Genomic DNA, 25680 nt, shown 5'->3' with positions numbered 1-25680 from the left:
TGAGCTGTCCATAACATAAAAACCATTTGTTTTTCCACATGGTCAAAGACATTTAGTCTAAGGGCCTCCATGTCCTTCTCCCCACCAGGGTCTCTTGAAGGAAGGATTCAGCTATAGAAGAAACTTCTTCACTGAAAAAAGTTTATCAAACATTGCAACAGGCTGCCCGGGGTGGTGGTTGAATCACCATCCATGGAGGTGTTTAAAAGATGTGTAGATGTGATAATTAGGAATATGGTTTAGCATTGGGCTTGACAGAGTTTGTTTAGTGGTTGGACTCTATGATCTTAAAGGTCTTTTCCAACCAGAATGATTTTGTGATTCTGTATCATTCTCTGAAGTGTATGTGGTGGGCTGGATAGACCAAGACAGCTTCTGGTTCCCTTAGAGCAGCAGCAATCTTGATTTATGTTGTACACAGAGAAATGCCAAAGGACACTGCTGGAAAAGCAAAGTCTAACCATGGGACACACACTGCAGGGAAAGAGCACAGCTCAGGGCTTCCTTCTTGCCCGCTCATCACATCACCACAATCCTGACTTTGTTCCCAAACTTCCCAGCCAATCTGCCTTGAACATACCTGGTGCTCTCTACTGCCCTGCCATTGGAAGGGAAAGCATTTCAAATATAATGCATTAGGAACTATGAAATATAAATATTTTCAAGCTCTTTTAGTTCTCCACAGAATGTCATGGGTTTTTTTTTGTTTTGTTTTGTTTTGTTTTTTGGTTGTTTTTTGTTTTTTTTTCCCCATGGGTGGCTTGTCTGCTTATCCCTGGGACAAGCTCCTCAGGTGTGGAGGTAGCCTGAGGACCAGCTTCCTGGGCTACCCATCCCTTTGCATGTCGACAGCATTTGTCTTTGAGAAAAAGACTATAGGAAAAACAGTGACACAGATTTTTTTCAAATAGGAATTTTTATTTGTTTTGATCAGAGTTCAAGAGAGTGGGTAAAGTGGAAAGCAGAGTGATTTGATTCAGTGAAGAGGTCTAGTCCCACCTTGTATGTTAGATCAGGAGGTTAGTGGGTGGTCAGAAGAGTCCTATTCCTTCAGTCAGCTTTCTGATCTTATTAATGTAATTCTTGCTTCTGACATTTTCTAATCTCTCTTCAGAACGCCACTTTTATTTTTTTAGACATTTTTCTGTTGCTTTAACTTACTGAAAAAGCTAAAAGCTGAAAAAATTGCAGGACTCAAAATCCCGCCAATTAGAATGAGCAAACTTTTTTTCCAGGAAAGGTTGGAAAATACGATTCAAAAATACAAACAGGCATCGAACTTTGCACCAAAGAGCATTCAAAACACAAATCTCAGAAAGAAAGAGAGAAACAGAAGAAAGGTCACAGTTTCCATGAGAAATCCCTTAAGAAAGTGGCTACCAGCTACTCAACAGAGAAAACAAAGTAAACAAAAAAATTTTTAAAAGTAATTATTTTCTGGTTGTAACGGGATTGTCATGCATTAAACTGCTGCCAGCTAGATTCTTTCTCATAGTGCAGCAAAAAGAATCTCACAAGATGGAAAACAAAGGAGAAGACAGACCAGGACACAGACTGAGCCTGAGGCAATGAAAATGAGTGTATCCTCTGGTGATTAGTTGTTGTGTGCTCTTTACCACCATGGGCTGCCCTAGAGTGATGCTAAAGTAACTTTCTCAACCCCAGGCCCCAGAGCTTCAGCTAAAGCAGCAGCAGGTGCCCTCACCTTCAGATAGGACATTTGCCTGCAGCTATCCCCTTGTCCATTGACACTGAAAATCTGTTGATGAAGGGATACTCATGGCCATCTGCCTAGGTTTTGTGGGTTGAGAAACTCCCCTCATGACAACTGAGAGGAGCCCTTCAAGTCTAAATACTGCCTGGCAAAAGCAATGTGCAACGACCCAGGTTTCCCAGCTCTGCCCCTCCTATTTTTGTGATAGCAAAAATCAGATCATTCAGTATGTGGCTGCTGTTTCATCATCTGAGTGCTCTACAAAAAGAGGAGGAATCAACAGACTTTTCAGGGGAAGCAGTGCTTCTAGCAGTGCAACATGAGCCAATGGACTTATCAAGTTGACAGGGCCTTCAAGCAGCAGTGAAGGGAAGTGCCAAGAGCCAAGACTGTGGGAGCATCCTTGCTCATGTAGCAAACCTGGCACCAGGCTTGCATCTTTAGGAAGATGGGATCATTAAAGCTGTGTACAGAACAGATATGCACTTGTGGGCACCAGGGCCATAGGGAATTGTAAAGAGCAGCTAGAACATTCTACATTGTCCTAGAGCTTCAAAAGCAAAAACCAGTGTAGCCCCCCTTGTGGGGAAGGATGAAAGGTCAAATGTCAGGACTAGTCCAAGCTGAAGTCTCTCTGCTGTTTAAAACAGCTCAGCTTCTCATGTTGGCAGGCACTGATCCAGAAAGACAACTGGCTTTTTTGCCTATTGGTGGTGACATCTTTCTTTTTCATGTTTTGGACACCACAAGGCACAGGTGGCCATTGCAAGAGCCTTTCTCCAGCAGCAGAGGAGGGAATATAGGAGCTGCAAGTGCAATTTCAGAATCACTGCTTAAATGTTTCTCTTAAGACAGGGGGAGACATGGAGGTGACACTAAGGGAGCTGATGCTGGGTACCATTGCTAAGGGCCACACACTGCTCACTTACTGGGGTTTGCCCAGCAGCTGCCTTTGGTCCTGACTGCACTGAGATGAGACCAGGTGTGGGTTTAGGACACAGCAGAAGAAAAGGCCAATGCTTTTCCTGATCCATCCCCTAGTTAGTACATAGTCATGTGTCAGGATATCCCACCTGGATGAGCAGCAAGCAGTGTCCAGCACTTCCCTTTGCTTTGTAGAAGAGCCCAAATTGAAGCACAGCCCCTGCCTGTGGGGTTACTCTGGCCAGGGACAGATGAAATGGATCCCACTAGGTTCTGTGATCCCTCTTGAAGCAGGCTCTGAGTAAAGACCTCACACCCTTTGCAATGCTCAGCTACACATTCTCTGGTTGACATTCAGCTATTAAAAAGCCATGCTGCCTTCCTGGGAATATTCTAATGTCAGGGCAGGAAGGACAAGGGCTGTGCTGGAGAAGTTGTGTGATTTGGGACTAAGTTTTCTGGAAAGGAGCTGGGCAGGACTGCCAGCAGTGACCTGGGACCAGGCAGCAGGCCTGCACCAAGACCCCAGCATGGAGAGAGGCTCTTTCTTTGCTCTCTTTGCTCCCTGTGCCTACCAAAGCCATCTGAGGACCAGCAGAGGGGGATGCATATCCTTCAGAATATTTAACAAAGAGAATGAGAGTGAAGTAAAAAAAATGGAAAGTAACCGTTTTCCCTTTCAAAGAGAAAGAGGTTTGACTTTTAGATAGAAAGAGTTCATGATTATTAATATACACACACAAATGCATGTGTGTGTATATATATATATATATATGTAAAAACCTTTGGTTGACTGAACAAGGTCAAACAGTAAATATTTATACCTCAAAGCCATCAATCTCATCTGTGCTCTGGCCTCTTGCCAAAAATGCTTTCAGGAGTAGTTTATCTTGATTTGGAGACAGGATTGGTGAATTGTTTGGGTTTTTTTCTCAATATTTTAACATTAATAGAGCATTTATGTTTTCATTAATGCAACCCTCATCTTGGCTGAGCCCTCGCCACCCCAACAACCACCAAGGAGTCAGGGAGATGTTGCTTCTCTCCAGTCTGCAAAATCCACATAGATATTTGATTAGGTAGGTTAAAGTAGAGGCCTAAAATTGCATAAAATCTGGGGAAGAGGGCTCGAATCAAGGTCTGGCCTGATTCTGCACACTGTGACAGCACAGTCCCAGGACTCCACATGGGCTCTTCACCACCCCCAGGACCAAGCACATGGAAGGGATGCACCAGCATTTCCCAACCAAACTGTTCCCCCACATAGCCCATTGGGAGCTGCCTGGTCCTCTCCTGCTTCTGGCATGCCCTGGCAAGCTGGGAGATCATGGTATCTGTCCTCAGTACCAGCTTGCCTTTGACTATGATCCTTCAGCATGATCCAGAACAGGAGTGTGCTGCTCTGCTCCTTCAGCAGCTGCAAAGAGCACTGCAAAGAGGCTGTTCCTCTCCAAGAGAGGCAATAGCTCCAGGTTTCTCAGGGTCTCAGACTGGTTCTTAGCAGAACAAAAGGTCTCCCCACGTGAGACGACCTTGAGAAAGAGAAGCCCCTTCCTGGCATGAGTTGCAGCCCTATAATCCTCCCCCAAGGATGACTGAAAGGAATCCAAGATATGGACAGAAGAAATCAAGGCAGTGGATGAGCAATGGATGCACCTTGTGTCCATAAAACAGGCCTGCAGAAACAGGATGGTTATGACCTTGTTTGCATGCATGGTTTGTGTATGGCAACTGCAAGCAGGGGGACCACTTGCACAGGGGATATCTTACAGCAAACTAACTAGGACTGCTGCCACCAAGCTGCTGGGGCTCAGGATGGAGGTGAGTTATGTTGGCCACAGCCCTTGTCTGTAAAACTCTGGGAGAGGCAAAGCCTGTCTAGGGTGTCACAGTCCTGCTGAGTGAAGTTTCGAGATGTTACATGGGGATAATTTCATCAGCCCTTTAAGAAGAACAGATGGCACTGAAGGACCACTTCTCCATCATCGCTCTCATGTCACCCTGCAGAAATGTCACAGCACTGACACAGAATTTGCAGCCACCATGTGCTGCCTCCCCTGCCAGCTTGAAGGACCTCAGCTGAACTGTCACCTGCCACCCTGGGGCACAGTGATCCCAAAATCCCCACTGCTTTTGCCCACATGTGGTTTCAGAGAAGAGGGAAGCTGCCAGTGCCAAAATGTCCTTCTGACATTTTCAGAGACTGCGGACTTGGGACTGCACTGTGTGTATCCCAGGTGGTGAAAGATACAAAACAGGAGTGCAGACTGAACAGATAATTTTTATTATTGTGAATGAATTCTAATTCCTGTCTGGGAGACTCTAGTCAAGTCAGGAAGGTTTTTGTCCTTGCCAGAAGAGAAGAATTATTGGAGTACTGAAGTTCACAGTGACATGAAGAACCCACTCTCTACATAGCTGTGGATTAGACTATCAATGGTCATGTACAGATCTATTTCTATACGGGATCAATTACAAAAATGAAGCCCTTAGATATTATCTCAGCAAGCAGTAAACCCCAGTAACTGCTGCTAGATTAACTCTGGCCCACCGTGCCCTGAGAAGAAGCCCCTAATCAGCAGCCTCATATTAGCTGGGAAGGAAACATCCCAATTTGAGCTGCTGACAGATTTTTATTTTTTAAAAAGAACATTATCTTCTTTGTAATGTCTGCTGGCAGGAGATGGGAAAGCACTTATTTATAACTGTCTTCCCAAAATGCTTCCCTGCTTGGAAGCCAAACTACAAATCCTGTATGGTTTGTTGTCTTTAACCAAAGGATGCTGGCATTTCTGCTTCCAGCTGGCAAAGGGCCTTGGAGCCAGTGCCAGGCTTTGGTGGGAATAGACTTGGCTTTCAAGGCTTGCTCACACAGACCCAGGAAGGCAATCTAATCTTTTATCATGCACAGCACAAAATTTTTGGAGTCAGGAAGAGCAAAGCTGAGCCAGCAGACAGGTGTCACCAGCAAGCCAGATCAGGGGGCTGTGTCCTGGAGTGGGATAGGAGTCTTGGCATTGAAGGGAGGGAAGGACTGGGGGAAGAGACAGGCAAGAGATTCACATTGACTCACACACAGCTCAGATCATCCACAGGAAGAGGAGGCTCAGTTGCTGCCCCAATGCTGTGCCTAGCACCAAAAAGAGATCTGGCACCTTGAGTACCACCCTGCAGCACTGAGCCTGCACGGCCCGGGATGGGCAGCAAAGGCAGAGCCTGTGGGTGCTTGGGCTGCTGAGCTGATGATAAGACTTGACAATGGCTCTACTAAGGAGGTGATGTATGGTAGGATGTGGCCCTAGCAGCAGAGGGTATTCTGGGGAATACCCAGGCTAGCAGAGGAGACCACCTCTGTGCCAGAACCTGTTCAAGGCAGCTAAGTCACTGGATCTGATATTTAAGAGTGCCTTTGATGTACTATCATTAGTAAGCATTTTATTGTGTTTGTTTTGCTTTTATAGGGTTTCTATTCCATTCACCTAGGCCTGAGTATTATAGTGACATGAATGTTTTATGAGATACACTTCATCTACCTAATTCAAGAAAACAACACCCAAGTAGCTTTCAAAAGAGCCTCCTGGCCAGTTAGCAAACCACTTCTCATTGGGAAGCCAAGGGAGCAGAAGGGCAGCAGCAATGGCTGCTGGAGGGGATGGTGCTGGCATGGAGGAAGCACAGGGGGCCTCGGTGGTGAGGGGTACAGGACTGCAACGGGGCAGTGCTGGGACAGCAGAGGTGTTGAGTGGGATGGCTGTGGCAGCAGCAGTCAGCCAGAGCCTGGGGGGCCCAGGGGCCAGGTACAAAACCAGCTAGGATGTCCATCCTGCCCGTCAGAAGGGCTGGAGATAGTGCACCCTCCCTTTCCCTCTTCTAGCTCAATGATGTTTGCAAAGAGGGAGAGGTCCTGGGCTTTCCCCTCCGTGCCACCCAGTGGGGAGCCCTTGGGGATGAAAGGCACTGTAGAAATGTCATGGGCAGTTTGGGCAGCATGGCAGAGAGCTGGTTTCCTTAGCATCAGACTGTAGGTGGACTTCCACCTCTTTCCTGATGGTGCCTGCTGGTGTGGATGTGCTCATAGGCTGAATGCTCTGGGGCTGAGCTAAGTATCTCTGAGCTCCATTTTGAGCTCCCCACTGCAGCTGTAGGAAGGGGCAGTGACTGCATTGCTGTTGAGCCAGCAAGATGGGTAAGGGACAGGCAGGACATGCAGCAATGCCACCTATGCTGCAGGACAGTCTCCCTGGCTTTCCCTGCCCTATCCTGCTTTCCCCATGGATATTCCAGGTGGGATAAATCCAGTGCCTTGTGCCCAGCCCCACTCCTGTAGAGGCAGGGGGAAAATCAGCACAGTGGCTCAAAGCAATGCTGAAAGCATCACCTTGGGAGTGCTGAGGCCTTGGCCTGGCTGCATGCACCCAAAACATGCTGGGGCAGCTCATCAGGAACAGCTGGAGGGAGGTCCAGGAAAGAGGGGAAGCATCTCTCCCTGAAGGCAGGGATGCCCATGGGCTGAGGATGAGAACTCACTGGGCACAGGATGTCCTTCCTTGTAGTAGGACAGTGTGTCTATGGGTCTGGGCACCAGAGAGTGTTCATAGATGGCTTCAGTATCACCATCATGTGCTGCTGCTGAGAAGGGCACAACCACTCTTTGGGTCCTGGTCAGGAAGGGAGAAAAAGCCTCTCTTCAAGACACTGGAGGGCTTTCCTTGGAAGAGTGTGCAGGTGTTACAGCTGGGTCTTATCTCAATGACTTTGTGGGATGGCAGCTGGCTCACATGGCTCTCCAGGACAGCAGTATCACCCTGCTGTTTCAAAGACCCCCTTCTACAAAACAGCATGGTGCTGAGGATGCTCAGCAGTGTCTGTTCACAAGGGACAGGTACTTGGGTATTGACTGTCTCCTGAGTCACCCTCACATTTGGCAGTGTCCCCTGGTGTGTTCCACAAGAAACAGTCTGCACCTGAGCTGTTCTGAACCAACATCACCATGCACCATGATCTGGAGACCCCTGGGTTATGTTCCTCCCTGTCAATAGGGCTTACCTGAGAGGTAGGGGCTTCTCTGCCTAAATTCACTCCTAAGCAGTGAGATACTACTGAGCACTTCTGAGTAGCCAAAGGAAGATGGGGAGCTGGAAGAAGGGGATGGGACAAAAGGGAAATGCCAAGAAGGATAAGTAGATGAGGCCAAGAGCAGGTGGTAAAACACCCATCTGAAGACAAGCTCTATGACTTCCAGTCCTGATGATGAATGCATGTAGCCTCACAGATACTAAATCCTCTGAGGCATTATAAAGATCCTGTCTTGACTTTCTGACTTACCCTTCCAACGTGAATTGCCCCAAAAGTGCAGGATGGCAAACAGACCAGATCTTTCTCACCTGCTCTTGTCTGGGGAGGAGACGTGGAGCAAACTAACAGCTGGGCTTGGTAAAGACAGAGAGGAAGAAGCACTGTAGATACCTAGAAGGTGCTGCCAACCTTTTCTATGCCTGCAATGCCTCCACTGATCACAGCAATGGTGGGTTCACACCCAACAACCATTGTACTACAAGCTGGCCTATGCCTCACTGCTCCCCCAATGGACCAGCTCACCTGCATCCACAGTACCATCTACCACAAAGTGCCAGGCACTGAAGAACGAATTCTCTGACTCTTGGGGCCTCTAAATCCTCGAGCCTGGGTCACCAGGAGCATCTGTCATGCTAGGGCAGTCTATTGTAGAAGACAAGGAGGTGAGTGGACCACAGCAGAGCGTGGAATGGCAGTGACATGCAGACAGTGAGGAGGAAATAGAGAAGGAGAGATAGAAGCACAGAGTGACTTGGACAGATGGAGGACATCAGACTCATGATATTAGAGGCACAATTTGTTATGATCCTTTTTTTTTTCCTCTTTCATAATCAGAGACAAAGTAAATCAAACCTAAAAGTATATGGGATTAAAGTAAAATCACAGTTTTGTTTACATTATAAAAGAATAGTCTAATAGTAATAATAATATCAAACAATCAATAATAATTAAACAAAACAGAAAGAAGAAAGCCCTGGAGAATTCCTGCTTGGATGGTGCTCACTGATGGAAGGTTTGTGTGACCACTTTTATTGTTTGGGGATCATTCCCTTGATAGCTGACTCCCGGTTTACATAGGTGGCCCAGTAGACTAAGTTGAAAATAGCAAAGAGGACTGGAAAGACAATGCGGGACATCTTGTCTACCTTGCTGACGCTGTTGTACGTCTTCTTACTCTCTGGGAACTTCTCCTCTATGCGGGGCATCTTGGGGGCTACGTTGGTGGCAGTAGCAGTGGCAGCAGCACTCTTGGAGATTGTGGGCAAGCCAGGGTCCTTGGCAATATTGAGGGCATATGTCGTGCCAACAATGTTGTAGGTGTTGTTGGCTTTCTTCGCTAGTGCCACTGGCTCTTTTTTCTAAGGAAGGTGGAAGAAAAAAACACGATAGAGATGAAGTGGCTGTAGAATAGCAGGGGGAACATTTTGTCCTTTGAGTTCACCTGTTTTCCCTGATGTGAAGATGGAAAGGGGTGCGAGGAGAAAGAGAGCAAGAAGAAGGTATCGTGAAAGGGAAGGAAGAGGTGGTGAGAAGATGGCCAGAACCTATGGCCATCTGCCACTAGATTGCTGCTGGATCATAAGGACTAGACTAGAATCTGCTGGACTAGAGTGGATCTGCTACCTCATGTAAACCTGGCACGTAGCACAAAGAGGTCCTGGCATGGTGGCTAAGGCCTGCTGCAAGTCAAATAATTGAAGCCACAGAGCTGAGTTTGTAGCCTACTTGCAGCCCCTTAGATCAGAGAGGTGCAATAAAAAGACGCGTGTGGTTGCACTCAGGCTGCTCCAGGCAGGTGACTCCTCGATTCCCCAACTCCTGCCAGGTCTATGGAGCTGTTAGGGCAGTGTCAGTGAATCCAGGCTCAAACTATACAGCTCTTTGTTTTCTCTCTCAGCTGGGCAGTGTTAATATGTTGCACATAAGGTCCGGATGTGAAGAGATGACGTAGACTTTAGAAAAGATGGGAAGCTTGTGTGGTAATCCTGGGGGAAGAACTTGATTTTTTGCTTTGCTGGCCTGTTTCCTGTGTCAGGTGAGAGGAGGATACATCATAGAAGATTATAGTTCTCTTTAATATTTTTTCTTTGCAGCAGAATGTCAGTGGCTTTAAGAAAGTGGGTGACAGCATCAAAATATTTTTGCACCATATTACAAGGACATATCATACATTGGCTCAGTGCCCTGAATACCTCACAAATGCCTCATATTTTAAGATCACGATGTCCAAAATGCCTCTGGGATCTTTTAGAGCACCTCATGACCTACCCAGGTAGGATACAGAACAGACAAAAGGCATTTGCACTATGCCTGGATTTCTAGCAGGAGAAGCCAGTGGAATGAAATGTCCCCATATGCAGACACCCTACACAACCCAGGGCTCACATTCTCCATGCAGTGTCCACTGTAATTACACCAAGAGCCAGTGTTAGACACAGCAATGCCTCACAGTGGGCATCTAATACCTAAACTGAGAACAAGGTGTGACTTTGGATCTAATTTTCTATTCAGAAGCATCTCCCAAGGGTGGTAAGCATGGCCTTTCATGTACGTGTGAGGGAACCACATACAAAGGGACTGTCAAGAGAAGGAGAGATGGTGCAGCCAGCAGGACCTGTTCATTTTCCCACCTTAGCCTGGGAACTGGTAGCAGGTGGCATTGTTGAGTAGCAAAGGGAGCTGCAAAAGCTGGATTTGCCCCATCTGCTTTGCAAAGATACTCTAGGGGCTTCAGTTTTCATGCTGTACTTCCATTTTAAATGTGTCCACAACCAGCATGGATATTTCTGGTTACCTCAGGAAATTAATTTTCCACAGTGATCTTCAGAGGGACACTAAAATCAAACTTCTGTGCAACTTTTAAACCCATCTTGAATAACATCATAGCTGACCTGCAGCCTTGTAAAAATCCCAGCAATTACAGACATGAACTTGCTTAGAAGGAGGTCTAAATGTCTTCTGACCCAAGATCAGACTAAACCACTGATTGGATCATAGCCATAGTCTTTCATGTGAGATGTTATGATCTTTAACTGAGTGACCAATTTCTGTCACCATTAGAGCCATGGTAACTTGTACCCACTGCACTGGAGGTGAACTTTTCCTGCTAAGGAACTAACAGGAAGCAGATAAAGAACGAAAGATGTTTCACCTTATAAAACATTTAAATATGCTTGAGTATCATTCCTTATTAACACAACTATAGGAGGTAATAAAATAATAATCAGTAATGAAATGAAAAACAGATTGCTGCTCACAGAACATAATTTGAAGTGCACTGTGATTATTTTAGTATTAATCAGCCATATTATTAGTTACAGGAACAAGCTGACTACAAGTGTCATGACACTTTCTAACTAGCTACCTTTTCTGCCCCAGAGCCTGAAAGTGGATCCATCTTGCCTGGCCAAAGACATTTTAATATCTTTATCAATGATATTGATAAATATCATTGATATTTATCAATGTTTGCAGAAAACACCAAGCTGAGGAAGAATGTTGAGCTGCTTAAGGGCAAGAAAGCTCTACAGAGGGATCTGGACAGGGTGGATTGATGGGCTGAGGTCAGTTGTAGGAGGTTCCAGAAGAGGAAGTGCTGGGTCCTGTACTTGGGTCACAACAACCCCAGGCAATGCTACAGGCTTGGGGAGGAGTGGCTGGAAAGCAGACCAACAGAAAAGGACCTGGGGGTGCTGGTTTATAGCTGGCTTAACATAAACCAACAGTGTGCCCAGGTAGCCAAGAAGGCCAAAAGCATCCTGGCTTGTATCAGGAATAGTGTGGCCACCAGGACTATGGAAGGTGATTGTGCCCCTGTACTTGGCATAGGCAAAGCTGTAACTTAAATTCTGTGTTCAGTTTTGGGCCCTTCACTTTGAAAAAGACATTGAGGTGTTGGAGTAAGTCAAAAAAAGGGCAACCAAGCTGGTGGAGTGTCTACAGCATAAGTACTATGAGAAGCAGCTGAAGGAAACTGGGTTGTTTGGAGCTATTGCTCCTATTTGTGTGACCTACAGCTCCCAAGCATCAACTTGGATTTCTCTGGACTTCACATTATGTTGTTCAAGTAGTGCAGAGGCTTAGGAGACTACAGACAGGGCCTTTTTCCAGTTGCCTATATAGTCTTCTGCCCTGGTCATTCATATGAGCCCTGGTAGCCTTTGGGAAGCATCCAGACCACACACTGACTACCCCAAAGTACATGGGTGTGTTCTAGATGTGCTGTGCTCCTGAGGTGTCAGAAGAAACGTTTCAGCTTGAAGTTTACTGGGCTGTGATTTATAAGTAGGTGTTTCAGACAAGAATTTGACAGTCAAACAAAACCAAATGTGATTTTTGTTGTCAGCTGCAAAGTAGACCCCAGACTTCCTCCTGCCATCTTTACCTGTGAGGGGTCTCATGTCCTTCTGAAATAGAGTGGAAAAACAGGATGAAACCCCACATTTTCTTTGAAAACTTATCCAATTCAAAACATCTACGTTGCAAAGCAATTCCTGAGTTTATGGCCCAGTTTGGCACAGGGAGACTGAACAACTGCACAAAGCTGTTCCTGTGTTGCTTTCCTGAAGGAAAAGTTGTGAAAGCTGGTCTAGAGATAAATACATTCCCTAGATATTGCAGTCTGACAAGTTCTTCCACAACACACATACTGGAAAATAATAGAATTTTTGTTAATTATTCTCATGTTCAAGCCTCTCCATTGAGGAGCTAATGGCTACACCTCTAAGCACTGGGAATTACTGTTTCTGCCTATGATCTGCTGGAGATTTAGTTCTCTGCACCTGCTTAAAATTTGGGTTGGAAGAACTACCCCTCTGACAGGCCATTCTGAAGGTCAGCATCACTAATATTTACAGTAGTTGAGAAATAGAAGGGATCTGAGAAAAATCACTTGATTGGCATCCAAGCAGCTCTAATTTCTGACATACTTGCATCCTATAATTCAAAAGCCCAGCAACTGCAGTTGCTCTTCCAGCAACCATTCCACTCCTTCTCCATGCCAGCCAAGCTTCCCTCTGCAGTGTGCCAAGGACTTGATCCTATCACAGAATAGCAGCAAAGTGTTTTACACTCAGATGCCTCTACTCTGAGCAGAGCTGAAGGTGTGCACAATGTGGTCTATTTACAAGCAGGCTGTGCACTGCCACATTGCTGTCAGGTGCTGGTGCAACCTTTGGCATCAGTCCTCTCTTCCATTACTTCATTCAGATTATGTGGGACCAAGCCCAGTGATTTTACACTCCTTGGATCACCAGACAACTACTCAGAAGCTGGATGGAATCAATATTCAGCCCAACACACAACAAAGGTAGTGTTGAGAGAAAGCAGAAGCAGCAGTGCTGTCAAAGAATGATACTCATCAAGATGCTGAGAACATAAATCACTTGCAGTGCTGTGAAAAGCCACAAGTGATTGCAAGTACAGGAGGATGTGGGCTGCAGAGCACGGTCAACAAAAGTCCCAGAAAAAACATACTATAGTGAGGCAGAAAAAAAGAGATGTGTGTGAACCCACTGTGAGTCCCTAAGACTTCAAACTGATGGAAAATAGCAGCCTGTCAAGGCTTTAGCTCCTCACTGATGGCAAGGAGGGGAATGAAACAAAGATGCCACAACTGAAAAGAAACAAAGGCAAAACAAGAAAAATTCCCAAGTGACCTGGATCAAGGGGAAAACTTCAAAACTGTTGATGAGTAAATTGGACAAAAAGCTGGTCAGCACGGAGTCAGTGGAAAAGGCACCCAGTACAAACAGGTGCCTGCAACTTCCAAAATATGAGAAAGAAACACATGATGATCTTACTGACAGAGAGTATGCTTTCTGGTGACTTTTTCGTCATGAAAAGACATGTGAAAAGTACTCTAAAAGCCTGGAAAGCTTTAGAAGCCTACTTCTTACCATAAAGTAGTGGACAATTGTCTTAAGGGTAAGAAGGATAAAGATCCAGGACTATTCCTTGAACTTTGCAAAGTGTGTTTGTTCCTCACTTTCACAAGTCTGACTGTGGCTGCTTCTATTGTTTTTGTTGCTTCTGGCCACCCAGGATTTCAGGGCAATGTTGTACAAGCATAGATGCAGAGCTAAATCAGATTTTATGCATAGATGCTGTGTTGCAGGTTGAAGAGAGTTTAAGTAAGCATCTTCCAAAGATCCAGAGCATCTTCCATGCTTAGGAACAGATAATACTTCTGTTGTGGGGAACTCACTGGCAAAAGGTATCCTTCTTTCAGGCTCTTTGGCCTCCAACTCCCCACTTACTGCCATCTCCCACCTTCTTCCTGATGATGTCTTTTTTAAAAATCATCTTTACTAACAAGTTTTCCATATTGCATTCAGATATGTCTCTCCAATTTGATCTACACTTTTAAATTGGTTGCAGTCACTCTTCCATACAAAAAGAGAGGAAATCCTTCATCCACAGTTAGTAATTGTTGGTGGCAGGAGAGGAAGGCTTGGAAAACATTTGGGTCCAAGAAGCATTAGTCAAATGTTTCAGAGTGTGCACTAAAGGGAATTTTTGGTAACATCTATAGTAATATCTTCCTGCCTTTCATTAAAGGAGAACTGTAGAGAACACAGCTGTGGCTATAGGCAGAACATCAGCATGAGCATTTGTGGTGCAGACATCAGTGATCCACCAAGATCAGCCCATCGTATTTGATCCTACCTGAAAAAATGCCCTGGTTCCATCTAAACTGGGGGGTTGGCAAGAGGGGAGAAAGAAAGAATGGAGAGAACCCTGAGAGAGTGAACACGCAGGGAGTGCCTGTCAGTAACAGCTTTTGCAAGGTAGTGATTTCTTACAAATGGTTTAGGGAGCATTTCTGCCTACATTTGGGATGAGGGAAAGGTCTGATGCTCATTGGTGGGTTTTTTTTCACGTTCATGCAAGGAGATGAATTAAACCTGGAGTGAGGATCCTTGCTATCACATCAATAATGAGCATTCTTTTTGGCTGGAGGGAAGTCTCTCAGCCAAGGCTTGTCAGTGGTGGTTTTACTCCTGGTACAAACATCTTAAAACGCCTCCACTTTCTGTTGTGGTTTCAACCACATGCCTTGTCAGTTGTTCCAAGAAGACCTAATTAAAAGCTGAAGCTGAGCCAATGAGTCACCTTCATTGCATAGCAAATTCACTGCTTGGAAATATTAAATGGAATCAAGATGAAAAGCAGATATGGTGACACACAATATTACCAAGCTCCCTGAAAGCCCATCACTCTTCAGGGAGCCCTCTGAGCTGCAGAGACTGGAAGTGAATTAGCCTGCTAAGATAAAGAACAGGGTTGTATTGAAAAAGCATCCACAGATTTGGAGTTCTAAATTCTCCAGACAGATACCAATTGCAGCAAAATCCCTCTGAAACAATCCTGGTCCTGCTTTTTTTTTTTTTTTTTTTTTTTTGTTTGCTTACCAGGTGCACAAACATTCTGCAAGCTTTTACCCTATTGTTTCAGCACTGTTAAGTCTTGCAGTACTGGGCTAGTGAATAAATTCAGGAGCATGCTGCTTCTATGACAAATTGAAGGTTTTGAGCCTTTGCTGCATGTTCAGTTGTGCCCAGCTCACATAATTGCCCAAAGCTATGTGAATCCTGACTTTGTGCTGACTCACCCATCCTTGAAAGGGACATAGTTGCTTTGAGGACCTGTTCTGATTCTTCCCTACCAATGACCCAGGAAAGGCTTCTTGCATCTCTAGGGGCCAGATTAGCATTATTGTTCATGATGGAAGTAGAAGAACATCAATTGGCCTCCTCTGGAGCCTTTTTGCCCTGAGTCTGTTGCTCAGACCACAGCTGCAAAAGCAAACAGATAGGTAAGAGTCCAAGAAGGACAAGAGAGGGACATTCAACAGCCAGTGATGACTGCAGCTCTTGGTAAGGCATCTGTTCTCCTGCTTTGACCTCCGTACCAGAGAGATGATGGATTTGTTGTCTTCCCAAAAGTTACTGCAATTCTGCCCCGTATTTGCATACAGCCCCACGGCAATTTTAAACAACACATCAAAATGCAGAGGACTAAAACAGGCTTTAGAACCAAGAACAAGGACAAAGCTGATTTTCAATTTGATTCAGTAAGTATAAAAAAGGAGCAGTGTGCTACAGTAAGCGATTTTTCTGCGCAGCAGAGATTAAATCAGAGGAGGAAGGGGGCACAAGCAGGGGTAGCAGTGGCTATCAGGAAGGAAGCAGTCAGAGAGACTCATCCCAAGCAAGAAGGGAAAACGTGGGTGATGCCAGGCACTTAATTCACTGCCAGTTGCTGTTTCTGATTGCTTGCTTCCCACCCACCCTCTTTGCCCAAGCTCACAAAGCAGCAGCTGCCAGCAGCTGTGGGCAACAGCACGAGCATTACACCTCCCCATCCCTGCACCATGCTTGCCCATGCCAGGGAAGATCTGCAGTCAGGGATACCAGCTGGGGGGGACACAGCAAAGTGGGGCTGTCTCCATTGGCAAGGCTTGCATCCTGTGGAATATCTGGGTGTGCGCAGCATGCCGGGAACACGGAGCAGGGCAGCTACGGATTGGACAGGAGAGAAGAGAGGAGGAGGAGGAGACTAATGGCAGAGCAAGACCAAAACATGCACACGTTCGTGTTTCCACCGGTGAATGGTCATGCAGAAGGACGGAGTCAAAACCGAGCACTCATGTCTGGGTGTTTTTCTTCAGCCAAGCACAGTGACCAGCCCTCCAAGCCCTTCCTCCCTCAGCTTTTAAGAACCACTCCAGTTGAGATCTGAGCTGGGGATCCCAGTAAGTAACATGCAGCCTCCCAGAGTGCCGGGAGGCTGCACGTTACCCACTCCCGGCCCCCCGCACAGCTCTCTCCTGCAGTGTTTCTTAACCACCCTCTGTCCCTGGCCTTGGCCACGGGGCTGACCTTCATCTCTTGGGTCTCCAGCACTTTCTTGCCATCCCAAGCCCAGCTGCGCTTGGTGAAGTAGTTGACGGTGGCAAATTCGATCAGCGCAGAAAACACAAAGGCGTAACAGACGGCTATGAACCAGTCCATGGCCGTCGCGTACGCCACCTTAGGCAATGAGTTTCTTGCGCTGATGCTTAGTGTGGTCATGGTGAGAACGGTGGTGACACCTGTGGAAACACAGCAGGAGACAGGGATGGTGTGAGACCATACGCTTGTACCCGCCCAGTTATCGATCAAAGCGCACAGTTGGTATTTCCACGATGTAAATTCAGGAGCCACGTGGCCCACGCTCCCCCTGTAATCGAGAGCGTCTCACCCAGCAGAAGTTTGGGGTGCAATTAATTGAAGAACGAAACAATCCGGGTGGGAAGGGAAGTTAGCTTGTCCAAATCAGGGCTGAGTTATGCTGCTCGGGGCCTTCTCTGGTTCAGTTTTTAATATCTCCAGTTCATATAACCAATAGCAAACATATGCATTAGGGTGAGATTAATCTTTCCCAAACTCCATCAGCTATACCTCTGCTCACTATAAAAGAGTCCTAGTTCACAGGTAGACACCTGCATTCAGATCCTCAGCCTTGATGTAGATGATGTAGAACATCAGCCTTGCTGGGTTTGTGGGAGTTTTTCTAACCATGACTCTTGCTATAGAGGAAATGCTTCCTGATCTTTGAAACCACACCACTTAATGTCTTACTCAAGAAAATGAGCAGATGGTATTGAATATCACCTCTCTGCTAGGTGACTTTTGTACAATATCCTTTCTTTTAAGTGGCATCTGCTGGGTGTATCTGTTATTTCCATAGTGCAGCATCTCACCTGGTCTGGGAGAGCTGGTGCGTAGATCCTGAATTAAAGGTCTTGGCAGGAAAGCACAAAGTAATTCTGTTATTAAATGTTTATAAAAGCTCTTAATATACGTGCAATGCCAGCCTGACACTTTTCCTCGGAGATAGCACCTCAAACAAGCTGAAGAAATTAATAACAATATAATTACCATGCAGTTATACTGCCTCAGCCTAGGAGCATGTTATATGGAGCTCTGCACATTAGCAATTTGAAATGTAGAGCTTTCAATGTCTCCCCATGTACCTATTCTCTCCTCAGTTCCAAAGCCAATATAGATAAGCAGACACAGCCAAATGCATATAATTAGAATATCAATATTTTGCTTATTTTTAATATTTATTTCCTGGTTAGTAGCACAAATGTGAACAGCAGTATTTTTGCAGTGATCCAGTGCAAGCAGGGGCACTGAGAGATATTTTGGGATTTGGCCAGAAGCTTCACTGATGCCAGTCAAGGCCTGTAGATCACCAGCTCTGATGCTCAGCCTATTTCCCATAATTTGTGGTGCCTTTCTTCCCTGACCTGAGAGGATGACCCCACGTTCCCAGACTCACCAAAAACCGTCCGGGCAGGAACAGACTCCCTGTTAAGCCAGAAGGAGACCTGGGACAGGATGACTGTCATAATGCAGGGTAGGTAGGTCTGGATCACAAAGTACCCAATCTTCCTCTTGAGGTGAAAGTGTGTGGTCATGACGACGTACTCCCCTGCAGAAACAGGCAGAGATACTGAGCAGCCAGTTCTTTCCAGGAGGGGGCCAGCCAACCAGCCAAACTTCTCTAAACCACTAAAGATCTGTCCTGAGCAAACTTTCAAGTTCTTGGATGAAACTGCAGCGTGTGCATCTTTGGTACTGGTTGGCATGCCCTGGTATCTCACAGCACTGCAGGCCACCCCATCAGCCTTGTAGAGGAGGCTATGTATGGTGCAGCATGCTGCTGGCACTAATTCTGCACATGCACACACAGCTGCTGTGCCATGCCTGGCATTGGTCACAGCCAGAATTTGTCCTTTTAAAACATTCCTCTGGAAACTTCTTAATTTCCTTACAAAATGGTTGTGGGACAAAAGCAAATCAGTGCCAATAAACAAGTAGGTAACAGGCTTTCCCTGCTGCACTCCTGGCACAAGATGCCTCTGTGCATCTCTCCCAGCCCAGCTCTCATCTGTTTTCTGCACCAGCACAGGGATTCTTGTTGTGGGTGAAATCTCCTAAGCCTAGAGAGATCCTGGCAGTGCTTCAGTAGGATTTCAGGACAGGATTTTCTCTGACAATTAGGAAAATATCCCACCTTTCCTCACTGTAACCATCTCAAAAATCGGGTCAAGTTCTGTTGTTAAAGGTCTGGGCTATAAATCAAAGGAGCAGCTGTCCCTGTTTTCCCTCAATGCCCAATTCCTCCACTCAAAGCTTTGGATATTTTATTAGATTATTGTGTCTTTTTGTTGTGAACATGGCTCTGCTAAAACACTACACATGGGAGCCTTTAGCAGCTTTCTTGCCACTTCAGGTTATTCATCTGTATATTTTACTACAGCTTAAGTAGAGAGATGGGCCAGATATTATGACATTTAGTTCCCTGGACTCCCTACATTTCCCCAAGGGAGGTGATATGAGTTGTTACAGACAGACACTATTAAAATCAAGTGCACCAGAGAGGAAATATCCTCAAATGAGAGAACTATTGGTGCATATAGACGAAAAAAAAAGAAAAAGAAATATGAGAGACACACACGAGAAAACATAAGCTATTGGTACCTGGATTCAGCGGGGAAGGGAGGACCAGCAGATGGGAGAGAAAGTTGATTAATATTGGTCATTAATCAGAAGCAACATTTGTTTGGGATAATCTTCTATTATCTATGACAATAGTTGTGTAAGCAGATGCAGTGAAAATCACACTGAACATTAAGTTGCATTTGCCTTCCCTACCCGCAATGCTCTCCCGAGGGACTGGAAAAGATTCCAAGACTAATGAACCTACAGTATCTGATGGGCAAGACAGGGCAATTTTTCCAGACAGCAGATAATTTGTAGGTTCCTAAAATCAGTTTTCTAGGGTGTATGAGTGATAAAGCTCTTTCATAGTGGAAACCACTAAAAGCTCAGCCCTTTGCTGCATCTTTGTGACTGTTTCAGATGTCTCCAGCTGTTTTCTCCACTAGCATGAGGCTTGTGGTGCTCACTGCCCACAGATCCTGCCTCTATAATTCTGTCAAACTGTCGTGGCATGTAGGTCCCTCTTATCTGACAGTGTGCTCAGCCCAGGCATTGCACTGTGGTCCCACAGGTACCTGTGCTGGATCGAACCATCTCTGTCCCAACAACATGGCCCAGGAGGTCATACTGGTTCAGACGAGATCCACCCTTTGCTACTTCCACTGATTTATCCTTCCCCAGTGTCCAGGTGTAGACCACTTCTGTCTTTGTGTAGGCATCTGAGGGAGAGAAAGACGAATGAAGTTGGTGCTTCTGCCTGACCTAAAATAGACCAAAATTGGCCTGGAGCCAAATGAGTCCCTGCTGTGCACTCCTCAGAGCCACATGGCTGAGCACAGCCAAGCATGGCCAGAGACCAAGGCAGCTCCAAACCCGTTAAATCAAGGAGCAAAAGGGAGCTGGGGCTTTCAGATGGGAGCTGGAAGAAGGGGCTGAGCACTGCTGTTGACACCCACACTGTCCCCTAGATGTGCTGTTTCTGCAAGGGCTGGCTCTGAGCAGAGACAGGATGGGCAGAGCATATGGCATATAGGCATAGGAAGGCATATGGATCAGCAGGTTGTTGGGGCAGCAGGACAGCCACAGTCCTGCCCTGCCAGGGATTGGGAGAGTCATGCAGCAGCTGGCAAGAAAGACCAAACACAAATGGGGTTGAACTCCCCATAATGTCTAAGGTTCATATCCACTTTGCACCATTTTTTTTTTAAGCAAAACCAAAATTGACTAAAACAAGTTTTTAATTCACATTTACCACCAATTTCTTTTGCTAGGACATTAGGGGATTCTTTCACTGGGGTCAGGTCAAGCAACAGGTCAGGTTAACTACAAAAATATCTCAGCTCCTGCTTTGTAGAAGATTGTGCCCTGAGACAACCAGATTTCTCTGATCTTTCCAAATAAATTACTGCTATCTCTGCACTCAAGGTTTTGGCAAATCTGTTAAATTTTAAGCAGGCGCTCTGCAAAGTGGAAGGAGTGGTTCTGATAATCAGACAATGTTTCTCACCATGGCAGGGTGCTGCTTAAGCACTTCTGATCCTGGCTGGCACTTCTCATCCAACGTGCAATACACTGCTCTTCCAACCCCTCCTCCCAGGTCACAACAGGCTTCTGGAAACACTCATCCTCCACCAAGCTCAGCTTTTTACAGTCCTGCCAATGCTTTCCCACCTTGATGGGCAGCACCTTCTGGTCTAGCAGTCATGGTTCACCCACTGTCACTCTCAGTCTACAAGGGAAACTTTCCCACAGTTTCATTGCCATCATCCCTGAAAATGCAGTTGTCTACATACCCAGTAGTCTGAGACAGAGCAATATCTGGTGTCATGTAGGAATGGCATGGAAGCTTGTAACATATTTAATGCCATGAAGATGGTTTGGTTCTGCTTAATACCTTGCTTGTGATGCAGTCCAGTCCAAGGACAGCTCTGACATGCAGTAGACCTGGCAACTTCAGCAACATCTCCTCCTAGCCTACTCTCAGACAGGTACTGTACAAATATCCTATGATTAGGCTTAGAAACTGTTCTCTGCTACATACATTCATCTTCTAGGGAGGATGGTGACAGATGAAGCCATCACCTTCACAGCACTTGATTGAAAGAAAGATGCAGGTGGGAAGCTGAAGCTACCTGAAATTCCTGATGCCCTTATTTCTCCTGCAAGCTCTCTGCCTTCCCTCTGGATGGCTGCCACCATGGCACAGGGATAGAAGGCTACTGATGAGCTATTCAGGTTGTGGGGATCACTGGAAAGTGGTCTTGAGACAAATTTGTCTATCCTTTTAATAGCATCTACATGTCTGTCCTGGCATAGTCCTTTTATTTACAAATCTGACCCAGTCTAAGCTTCTTGCAAACGAGCAGCTTCCAGCTTTTTGGCACAAACACTTTTTCAATGCCTACTCCAACAAAGGAGAGGTGGGCTCAGACCCTACGTGGATGGGTGTGTTAGAAAGAGCCATGCTAAGGTTAAATAGGGGCAGGTCACTGAGCTGCTTGTGTCAAAACTCTCAGAATTCAGAGGCCAAATCAGTAAAAATACCCGGAAAAATCCCAAAGGGTGTTCCAGCAGAAAGATGCACATTAATCCATTTTTGTCACCAAGAAACATTATAAGCATTATATCTGGGGTAATCTGCCTTCCTGCAAGACTTGTAATAATCCCAGAATTTAGGCCTGAGGTATGAGATTTTATATCCCTCTCCACACAGTCAAGTGACATTAATAATTCATCCTCTCTATACTTACTGGCCTTAGTGATGTCTTGTGGCAATAAATTCTACATTTAATGAGGTGCTGCCTAAGAAAGAACTTTATTTTAGTAGTTTTGAATCACTCGGTTTCATGGATGCATTTTGTCATGAGGCAGAGGAGCAGATGCACATGATAAACATGATTTCTTCTGGTGTCAATCAACCTTTTCAACTTTCTTCTTACTTAACTCCAAAATGGATACAGGAAGGGAGGATCAGTTTGGAAAAGTTGTGATTTCTCTGTTTTCTTAGCGTTAAAAAAGTAGATTACTGGTGGGGGCTCATTCTTTAGTTGGAAGTGAGAAAATCTTCCATCTAATATAAACATTGATTGAGAGTGTTGCTCAGATCACTGGACCTGGAGGACACTCCAGGCTGAGCAGAATTAGAAAATTTATTTTCACGTTTTTGTGAACCAGTGACTTGGAATTTGATTCTCACTCCCTTTAGGAACAAAACCAAAAGAAATTCCATATGGGAGAGAAGAGGGAACTTATTCCAAGGCAGGGGATGGGAAGACCAGGCAGATGAGCAACTGCAAACCTGAGAGGCTGGGAGCAGCCTTCAGCTGATCAGCAGCCTGCAGATCTTCCCTAGACTTTGGAATGAGGGAAAAGCATCTCTGCATTTTCCACCAGCGTTATCCTGCTGCCCACTTGAAAACAGGGAGGGCAACAATAAGCTGCTCTTCCTACTTCTCTAATACATTTATAGCAAAACCATATCTAACCTATTCTTTGAGCCTGAATTGACCACAGCTTTGCTGCCCACTTCTGACAACGCTAGGAATTGTACACGTGACACATGAGAAACCAGTTTTTGGTCACATTATCGTTAGCAGTAATTAATAACACTGTTACTAAAATACTGGAAAACACTAACCACACAAAGAACTGTTCTTTATCTCTACTTCCTTGTAGAGGCTGATCAAGTTACTTACAGCTCCCAAATTTCAGCGGGCAAGCATGCACATCCATTGGGAAATCCTCCAGGTGCATGGGGCACTCTGCATGGATCGTTAGCCTACAAGACAAAACGTGGGGCATGGTTACAAACACAGGGCTCTGGAGGTTCCCTCCTGGCCCTGCTGCCACAGCATCTTTGCTCTGCATCCATCAAAGGCAACAAAGGCCACGCTGTGATCACTGCCCTCTGGGTCTCTGGGCAGAAGGCCATCAGCTGTGGGGAGAACAGCCATCACACAGATCTGGCCACCTTTCCCATTGTATAAACTCAACTCAATTGACTAAATTCATCGTTATCCACCCAGTGTGATCAGAAAATCTGCCAAAACCCAGAAGTTCTGTTTGCTTATGCACTGTGCACAGAGAGCTCATTAATGCCTGGGGCCAGGGGGACATTTCATCAACCACGCTGGAAAGCAGAGGGAAGGGGCTTCCAGAGAACATGACCTGTTCTTCCTATGGTCCATAAGGAACTGAGTGCCAGCAGATTGTTCAGTCAGGAAACCACAGCATTATTGGGCTTGCTGAACAAGTCAGTCAGAGCCACGAAGTCACAGGTGGTGCTCTCTCCTCAGCTGTTCCCTCACTGGTGGCACTGTAGAGGATGCTGTGGACAGATGCAGAACAGCACGTCCAGGGGCTATTTGGGATGGCTCAGGACAACCTGTGTGCTTTACACATCCACCAAATACCAGCAGGATACCTTGTCAGGAAGAGGTTCTGTGTGAGAAGCACAGCCATAAAAGCAGTGTGCTGCAGAACACTGGGCCAGGTGTAAGAAGATCCATTATAAAAACTCTAAAAAAGGTCAAAGCTTGTGTTCCTTACTGCAAAGCCAGCAACCTAAGAGAGGAAGCCAGGACAGGTGGCTTCCAAGGAGGCATCGAATAAAATCTCTGAAGGAACCATTTGTAGAAAAAAGTTTCCACTTTTGACAGCTTGGCAAAACAACAGAGAAACCATGACAGGAGGAACATGTGGATGCAAAGGGCAAGTCCACAGACCTATGGCTGAAGGTGACTTGTGAAAAACTTAAGTGAAGAAAAACAGTAGAAAGCTCCTATTGAGGTATTTTCCTGCAGCTGGAAAAATGTTCAGGTAATTTACTCTTCAAAGAACATATTGAGACCTAGTAAAATGGAAAAAAAACCCTGAAAAAAAGAAAAAGTTAGGATTTCATTTGCTAAAATCAAACCAGAATAAAAAAGATGATGTCTTTCAGGTGGACATACCTTAAATAGTTCCACAAAAAGAAAGCAAAAAAAGGACTGTTTTTCAAACCTGACATAAAAAGTTTGGTGGACAAAACCAATCACGAATCACTCTAAAAACCCCTGTGTGGGAAACAAAGCAGAATAAGTGAGGCTTGGAGGTGGCAGGGGATCTCTGAGGCTGCAGCAGTGATGGCTGCAGTGGCAGATGGTGCTGTGACAGGCAGCCACCAGCCACAAGCAAGGAACAGAGCAGCAGCAAATGCCTGCACAGCTGCTCCTGTGTTGGCTGTGAATGCAGCCATGGCTGTGCTGGAACCTTGCCGGTGACTCTGAATTTTGCTTTGCCAGGTGAGGAAAGGAACCTCCCAGACCCACATTCAGCCATATCTGCTTCTTTCAGATGCTCTAGGAAAACTGACATCCTCACAACACAGACAGAGGCATTAAATCAAGAGGTGCAAGCAATGCTGAAAGCTGCGGGAACTGTGATGGACCAGGACTGAGTGGCCAAAAGCCCTGGAGCCCACACAGAACCCACCACAGAGGTTTAAATCCTTTATGGGATGTCTGAAAGCTGAGGCATGTGGTCACTAGGGTCACAGTGCCACAGAGCAGATCACACCATGGGAAAGTCTGTGCCTTATTCTTGTATGAGCAGAGGGAAGAGGTGAGCGTCCTGCACAGTGTGAGCTCCCCACTGGTACTGAGCATTTCACTGGTACCTCATTGCTCCCTAGGGCAACAGCAGCACATACTCATTTCTGTTATTTTTCAGTGCCAGCTAGCACTGTGCTGTCTCCACATCTGCCCTTTGTGCCCCAGGAGATGCCCACAGGGGGGAAAAAAACCCCATAAAAGCAACTTCCACAATCAGGGCAGGTTCAGCCCCAATTAGCAGCTCTTAGCTATTCAGCATGAGCAGGATGTGGTCCCTGTACACCCCATGGGCTTGCACTGAAGCCCTGAGGGGCTGACTGTTGAGTCACCATTCACTGATAGGTTCCAAGGGCTCACAGTCCAACTCTGGCCTGGTTAATCACACGAGATTTATTTGGTCTACACAGGCTGGCTACATCTCCAGCAGATGAGGCCAGTGGGTACTCAAAGAGTAAATAGGAAACCCGGGTGAATTCAGAGCAAACCACACTTTGTTGTCACCCCCCAGCAGCTTCCTCAGCCAATTCAAGAACCACTGTGTGGCCAAAGTAACTTCCTTGGAAACAAATCACTCTTTATGACTTTGCTGATCTCTTCTTCACTTTTGGACTGAATGCACCTCCTTTACACAAGAGACAAGACCTGGTCTTTAGGACTTCAACCAAGACTCACTGAAGACTGACAGAGATTTTGTTAAGCCTACAAGCACATCATTGGACTGATTTTCTTCTGGAGACTCAAAGGCTACCACAAACAAATTGTTCATTAATTGTGATGTATCTCTTTCATAATCTGGATGCAGATTAGGATTTCAAGAAGCCTGTATAAAAACCTGTCAGCAAGGCATGGACTTGACAGCCTTGCTCCTCCCATTCTGTTT

At 45.8% G+C, this 25680-nt stretch overlaps 1 protein-coding gene across 2 annotated transcripts in view; it reads right to left on the bottom strand.

Annotated features, from left to right (window-relative positions):
- Window positions 1-897: 897 nt before the first annotated feature.
- The window catches only part of LOC139802459 (gamma-aminobutyric acid receptor subunit alpha-3-like), a 74010-nt gene continuing 49227 nt past the window's right edge, over window positions 898-25680 (bottom strand). For both annotated transcript variants that reach the window (XM_071757640.1, XM_071757639.1), the window contains exons 6-10: window positions 22905-22987; window positions 19785-19928; window positions 18044-18196; window positions 16597-16808; window positions 898-9072 (exon numbers count right to left, since the gene is read on the bottom strand). In XM_071757640.1, the coding sequence (XP_071613741.1) occupies window positions 8743-9072; window positions 16597-16808; window positions 18044-18196; window positions 19785-19928; window positions 22905-22987 (922 nt within the window). In that variant the 3' untranslated portion in view covers window positions 898-8742. The remainder of the gene's footprint in view (window positions 9073-16596; window positions 16809-18043; window positions 18197-19784; window positions 19929-22904; window positions 22988-25680) is intronic.

Source organism: Heliangelus exortis, chromosome 14, assembly GCF_036169615.1.
Source record: "Heliangelus exortis chromosome 14, bHelExo1.hap1, whole genome shotgun sequence".
NCBI classification, from domain to species: Eukaryota; Metazoa; Chordata; class Aves; order Apodiformes; family Trochilidae; genus Heliangelus; species Heliangelus exortis.
The sequence above is the reverse complement of the archived record's forward strand: the minus strand, read 5'-3'. Positions and strand labels throughout refer to the sequence as shown.